The sequence below is a fragment of the Sesamum indicum genome, linkage group LG3 (assembly GCF_026168435.1).
Source record: "Sesamum indicum cultivar Baizhima isolate 11 linkage group LG3, ASM2616843v1, whole genome shotgun sequence".
In the NCBI taxonomy this organism is placed as follows: Eukaryota; Viridiplantae; Streptophyta; class Magnoliopsida; order Lamiales; family Pedaliaceae; genus Sesamum; species Sesamum indicum.
In genome coordinates, this window is record NC_142659.1 from 28,598,614 (window position 1) to 28,605,553 (window position 6,940).

Genomic DNA, 6,940 nt, shown 5'->3' on the forward strand with positions numbered 1-6,940 from the left:
TGTTTCCTAAAACATATACCTATAGAACTAAACTTGTGATTGTAATACAGTAACTACATCACATACAGCTTTAATGTTAACAACAAAGAAATTTCTTGTAACAATCAACAGTTCGACAAGAATCATGTTTTAGCTGTTGTATCAGAAGCAGCTTGATCTACTGATGCATTTCCGGCTTCCATGGCTGAAACATACTCATCCCTCGTATCATCCTCTCCCGTTTTCAGCCTCTGCCCGAGCAGAAACACAATTATATCAGGAAATTGAAGTTCCAGAAGTAAAAGTAGAGTTACAAAACTTCACTTTCCTTATCATGCAGACCAAATTAGTTAGCTAATGCTCACTCAAGATAGAAAAATATGGTAGAAGCCTTCATGAATTAACATATGCTAAAATTTTGGGCAAAAACGGCAGCTTACCTTTGCTGCAGTAGAAGCATCTTTGCTCGTACTTGGAAACATTGCTTTATAGAGCTTTGCATCTCTTCTATTGCTCTCCGCTTGGAGTTGTTTCAAACTCTTCTGTATTAACTTGATCTCCCTGAGATCAAATAGCATTTTCATAAGCCTGAATAAAATTAATGGTACTGGCCTATAATGTCATAAACGTACTCCAAGAAAGTACCTGTTATGAGGATCTGCTTCTGAGGCCCTTTTTATGTCCATTTCAGCTGAGTGCAACTCTGAAATTCCCATATAAGCTTGAGCTCTCCTGTACAGTGCTTTCACATTGCAAGACTCTACGTCGAGGATCTATTCACGATCAGGGAAATGAAAGTATTATGATTTTATTAGATTATCGTCTCTCTGCCTAAATGTGTACAATGAAAGCCACAAATGGTAAAACATAGAGCAAGCATGAGCCGACAAAGTAAAGAAGAAGAGGAAATTGTTCGTCTAACATAGATGATGATATGAAACCAGAATCTTCACATGGACACGACAGACCGATAACTAGAATGTTGTTTGTATTAAGTTGATATCTGTAAGAGTATTTAGTTGTATTACCTTTGAACAGAGATTGATTGCTTCCCCAAAATTATTTAGTTTCAGAGAACAAGCTGCACCATTCAACCAGCATGAGACCCTCAATGATTTAACCACTTTCTCATCATCGCCCGTCAAATATCCATCTTCGCCCACATAATCAGCTGCCTGAAAGAAAAGAAGCAAATGGCAATGGAGTCTTAGAGATTAAGATTTCAGCTGTATAAATTGCATGTCAAGAGAAATCACCTGAAGTACCTTGTCATATTTCTTTGCAGCTCTTTGGTATTTCCCATTTTTATAGAGTTGATTACCTTCTTCTTTCTTCCGAGCAGCTGCCTCAATCCTCTCTGTATTGCTCATTTCCCAAGGTGCTTTTTCCTTTGCCATACAAAATAAAACATAATAAATATTAATTCGTTTATGATTATCAATATGTGGAAGAATGAAAATTAATTCAACCCGATTTCTTTTGTAGTAAAATATCAGATTGTCATCTGAATTTTACATGAGGCTATCATATCTATTCTTGCACTGAGGGTCTCTACAGTATTTTGCAGGTAAAAAAGGCATACCCTGACAAAATCTAACATTTCAACTTCATATAGAATAGTTGATGATGGTGGAACCACAGCAAGATCCTGCTTTACTTCAGTGCTTCCAAATCCATATTCAGGGGAAATAGTTACTAATGCATATTCATTTTTCTTCATTGTGCTTACTGCTCGATCTAGTCCGACAATTGTTTGCTCTGCAAGCCATTAAAAACAAATTGAGATTGATAGTGGATAACAAGTTCCTTTAAGGGAGAAATGTTTATGACATACTGACCTTCATCTGTGATGAACTCCAGTGGCTGCTCGCCATCAATACCCTTTCTCTCAAATACAGTACCATCCTCTAACATTGCTTTGTACCTAACTGCAGAGGAGGATGGAAAATTTTGCACTTTGATAACTCAAAACAGGAGACGCTGAGGGCTGCTGATAATAATGCAGTTCATGTCACAGTGTAAAGAACTCTGGCACAGTTCTATCATGCTGAGAATTAAAGTCTTATGATCTGATGTAACTTGAGACTTTACACAAGGTATTATCATCCTTCTCTGAAGTTGTGCCTCTCCACTTTTTTCATATTATTAGAATATGCATCCCATTTTGAGTCTCTTCATCTAGCTGTCATAAATTTCAATGTGAAGTTAGAGATTCTTCTAATTCAGTCTTCTTCGTCTTGGAATGCTCCTGTTACCTTAACAAGCATGATTTGTTTGCTTACATTACCTAGAATAGAGTAATATCTTCGACTTGAAAAAAATGATTCTTATTTGGTAGAAGGTGAAAATTGCTATAGTATCCAAAGCTTTTTCTGCCCCCTTCTTACCTTAAAAAGCAGACATACCTAGAAGACTCAGAGATCCAGAATTACATCTGCACTTGGTAATCCAGAGATAGTTCCTATCTTAGTATCACCACAGAGCTGTGTTAGCTAAACTCAAAAGTGCAGTCCAAGACGAAAAGAATGTTATTCTACAGGATACAAATACAAGACAAATTGACCCACAGGTACACAGTTTCTGAAGCATCAGGGTCCAGTATCATAATTCCAACTTGCTATAGCATATGGCGCACAGACAATTTTCCGAAGCCAAAAATATTGTATGATTATCAACTAAAAGAGCATTCATGAGCTTGAACGCAATAATAGTGAAACACAAAGTATGCAATCCACATGCTAAAAGGAGAAAGTGAAAGAAAAGGACAGTATTTCAAATACTTACCAGTAACAGCAGCACCTTCATTCGCTGTGACAGTACCTTCACCTTCCCTTAAAACCTTCTTTTTTACTTTCAAATCACCAGTAATATCTATTACTCTCTTAAATGAAAGAAGCTCCGCAGAAATGCTCAGAGTAGATTTAGGGGGGATTGAAGGAAGCTCATTTGACTTCTTACCCACCTCCCCAAAGCCATCTATAGTAATTACATGGACAGGATTACATTAATCTAAAGTGCAACTTGGATATAACAGAAACAACCAGAACGGTGTTCTACAAATAAATTCAGTAATAAATCATATCCTTGCAATGCAATGCTGAGAACTAAATTGTTAGAATTAAAACAAAAGCAAAAGTACGGTGTGTAGACTTTGCTAAAGAATATAAAGATAAGATATTCAGATCATATATTATACCACAACCTTCATTCAAATAATCATGACGAATAGCTATAGCTAGTAGATCTGCTAAATGACAAAGTGCATGTCCCAATTTCCACATAAAAGGACACAACAATAACCTCAACCAAGTCATAATGAATTTCACAGCACACATAACTCTAAAGCATGTGTGGTTTTGAAAATATTTGAATCTATAGATCAGTTCAGCATTTACACTCTCTTCAAAGATGATTTCAATGACTTCAGGAGAGTTTACCATTAAAAACAAGTTTATGGCTCCTATCTGGAAGGTCCCTTCTCCACCAAATTATGAAGAAAAACCCTCCAAGGTTAAAGTGAAAACTTGTTTTTCCTTTTGGCAGGCAGTCGTTGTGGTAACAGGCATAGCATTTATGGCAAAGGTAAAAATACCCTTGATTACAGTGTGGTGTCTTTGATTTTTACACCTCCCAGCAAGATGCTACAGTACCCTCACTACACCTTTAAAAACAATTTATTCATTAAACATTACATTTATCTGGTTGGAATTACCTTCTCTTTGTACAAGAGAGTTGTATGCCTGGCATACCAAGCTAACTCGATTATGATAGGTTAGAATTGGACCTAGAATCTGGACCAGTTAACCAAATTATAGTCGCCTTCTGGTTAGGCATCATAGCTACTGAGTACAATTTGCCTGGGAAAAGAAAAGTTGCTTCCTGAAAATAAACGGACGCTTGAACCGTGTGATTTAGTAACAGTAATCCTTTTATTATTATGTTATCCGAACATATTAGGCCTCACTCAACGAATATATATTATCCACAGAGAATGATTCCATCCACTGAAAAGTTCCAATGTTAGAGAGTTCTCAATAATCGGCCTATCTGCAAGCAATTCTATAATTCCTTGTTGAAGGTTACTCTACAATTGCCAAACCAGATTACAGAACAACAAGCAAAACCAAATCTTAAGCAATTTCATTTTGCTCCTCTCTAGAAGAGTTCGCTTACTCAGTGGCCATGTTCTTTCAACACTATTACTTGAATATAGCAACTCCACTAAAATCAAGATTTAAAGAATCCAGAGTATTTCAAGTGTGTAAAAGAGAAAACCATGGAAAAGGTGCAAGACTACTCTGAACTTAAACCAAGCTTGGTTGTCTCTCTTCCGTCGCAAATTCTTGAACTAAATAGTATTAAAAAAAAGCCAAATAATACACACACACACATACATATACAATATACACTTATGTTCAGATTCTGAGAAGTGTGAAAGCTCTAAAAATCCCTACAATAAAGTTCCTATGTACAAATAAAAGTATCTAATTCCGTGATACCTGCTACATGAATAAATAGATAAGTTTGATTTTGAAAGTCGAAATATATGTAAACTGAGTGTGGAAGGCTGATCATGGAGCCATATCAGCAAGACTATTACAATAAAAACATTTTGACAAATTGCTCTTTTGCCCAGAAATAGAGAAAAAAACAGAGTGGGAGGAAGACCTACACTGTGGTTGAACAACCAAATTGACCCGCTCTCCCTTCTTCATGGTCTTAACTGCTTTCACTAATGCTGGACAAAAGTGGCCTAAAAGAAGAAACCCGTTAATGCAAAAGGAAATGTTTAGGGAATACTTGTACAACGGCCAATTTTCAACTCGAAAAACCACTAATTACCATCTTTAATATAAAATTCCACGCCCTCGTCACGTGTGTCTGCTACAATGGTGCCATCAACCAGCATCACCTTATATTTAACTGAACATAGTAAATGCAATAAGAATACAAGCCAAATTCATCAAAGAATTTTGTACTTTTACTACGTTGAACATGAAACTCAAGTTAGATCAACTAAAGTACCACGAACTTCATCTAGATCACCAGGAGGCCCAATCTGTTCCCCATTCTCAAGGATTTTCTTGATAATTCCACCGTCCTTACAGACGTCCACCACGGTAATCCATGATAAGAGTTCTACTTCAAACTGAACAACAGCATTTGGAGGTATGCCAGCCCTTCCTGATGCTCCATATGCTAGTTCTGGAGGAAGGGTGAATAGTGCCACTTCCCCTCTTCTCATTGTAACAATTCCATGATCCAACCCGATAACTATATCCCCTACAATGGATATTAGAAACCACAAATTTCTAAAAAAACTGAAAGAGATTAACCCTGACTCTATAACATGGGAAAAAGTAGCAGAAAGAGGATGCACATTTTTAATTTAAGGCAATGGAAAAGACACTTAGATACTGCATTGTGCATAACACCAAATGGCAAGTACTTGGTGATGACTCATTGAATCAAATTGACATACAAAAGAAAAATTATATCTCCAAGCCAAATGGAACCAAGTAGAGAGGCATGAACTGGATTTCTAAATAAAATGGAAACTGGTTTACGAAATAAACAGGAAGATCAGGAGTGGAAATCGTAATCACTTTACGAAGAACAACACATACGGTTACAAGTTTTCCACAAATAGCAAGTCATCTGTGAATTGTCTAGGACTTTTATGTCTACACCAGCAATCAAACTGAACCAGAAAGTTGCGTACATGCAATTTCAAGCTTTGAATACAACCCTAATACGGCCTAATATCATCAAAATAAAAATGGAACTAAAAACAAGGATACAGAAAACTCACCACGTCCAAGCTTCAAAGTGAAGGGCTCATTGCTAGCCCTTGTTGAAATAAATATACTCCCATCTGACAAACTTCCCACATAGTGAACTACACTTCAGCATACAACACCAAAAACATTCATCACGATAAGAAACACAAAATAGCTGGTAACTGAAAAGGGCATGATAATACTACTTTTACATTGGTATGAGAAAAGTATATTGCTATTTTCATCCAACTGAAGATAGTTGTTTGACTTGTGCTTTGACTTGGTAAGCTACAAATCAGATTGACTAATGAAATGATATTTTATGAACACAATCCTTAAAACCAAGTATCCTCATTTACCATTTTCCCACACCTAGAAATCAAATTTATATTTCAACAATACGCAACCGATGTAACCCTCAAAGAAAATGAAGTAGGAGCGAGCTAACTCATAGTTTCCTGAGGATATAGCTACCAGAGAGTCTCAGACTGCCACTTACAGAGGAAATCCAAAAGAATATTAGATTGTAGTAAATCTAATTTGGAAAACTTAATTCTATGACATAGTCGCCTCTGCAAGTAGCTCATCATCACGTTTCGTTAATCAATCAAAGCTACCAATACAAAAAGGAAATCAAATCAAGAACTTTTACGCTCACCACTTCACAAAACTCTAGAACCTCATTGGTCTGAAGATATTTTGCAGGAAATGTACAGATTTACATTTCAGATTGGAACCAATACTCTGAGCAAAGTAAGAAGAACTGTTACATAAAAATGTATGGAGCGCAGATGCATACCGGTAACTTCATCACCGAATTGAGGGGTCTCCCAATTAAGGCCCCGTTTCATGAGCTTTTTCTTGAGCCCATTTGAGCCTATTTCTCTCTCTTCGCCCACTTTCAGTGGCGGCGCTGATTCGACTTCTTCCCCCTCCTCTTCTCCTTCATCATCTTCCTCGATGTCTTTAAGATTCACTTTCGAGAATTCCACCATTTCGATTTCGTTCCGGAAGCTGAAATCTGAAATTGTGTTTTTGATATATTCCCTTTGAGTGCGCCGGTGATCCGGACCGGCGGCTCTGCTAGCAGCGGGCACTGTCACTACAGTTAATGTTCCTTCGAGAAAAATCTAGAGTTAAGTTCAACGAACAGAAGATTTTATAGATTTGATTCCTCAACG

The 6,940-nt window shown here is 36.9% G+C and overlaps 1 protein-coding gene across 7 annotated transcripts; it reads right to left on the reverse strand.

Annotated features, from left to right (window-relative positions):
• LOC105159091 (70 kDa peptidyl-prolyl isomerase) lies at window positions 1-6,940 on the reverse strand. 7 transcript variants are annotated; one of them, XM_020692233.2, is made up of 14 exons: window positions 6,559-6,940; window positions 5,792-5,878; window positions 5,005-5,253; window positions 4,822-4,902; window positions 4,652-4,732; window positions 2,764-2,955; window positions 2,385-2,444; window positions 1,818-1,907; window positions 1,562-1,737; window positions 1,236-1,367; window positions 1,008-1,154; window positions 625-752; window positions 420-540; window positions 1-230 (listed from the first exon to the last, which is right to left on the reverse strand). In XM_020692233.2, the coding sequence occupies exons 1-14, from the start codon at window positions 6,752-6,754 to the stop codon at window positions 123-125; spliced, it is 1,848 nt and encodes a 615-aa protein (XP_020547892.2). In that variant the 5' UTR covers window positions 6,755-6,940; the 3' UTR covers window positions 1-122. The 7 variants fall into 7 exon arrangements, with proteins under 7 accessions (XP_020547892.2, XP_020547890.2, XP_020547891.2 ...); XM_020692231.2 differs by having other exon boundaries at window positions 5,005-5,262; window positions 6,559-6,939; XM_020692232.2 differs by having other exon boundaries at window positions 1,245-1,367; window positions 5,005-5,262; window positions 6,559-6,937.

Bases quoted from the DNA above. Each gene is read 5' to 3' on its own strand.
- LOC105159091 (XM_020692231.2), bottom strand. From the start codon at position 6,754: ATGGTGGAATTCTCGAAAGTGAATCTTAAAGACATCGAGGAAGATGAT. The intron at 4,903-5,004 runs GTACTTTAGTTG...TACTATGTTCAG, and splicing joins TGATCTAGATGAAGTTCGTG to TTAAATATAAGGTGATGCTG. The intron at 1,738-1,817 runs GTCAGTATGTCA...AATGGCTTGCAG, and splicing joins GGAGTTCATCACAGATGAAG to AGCAAACAATTGTCGGACTA.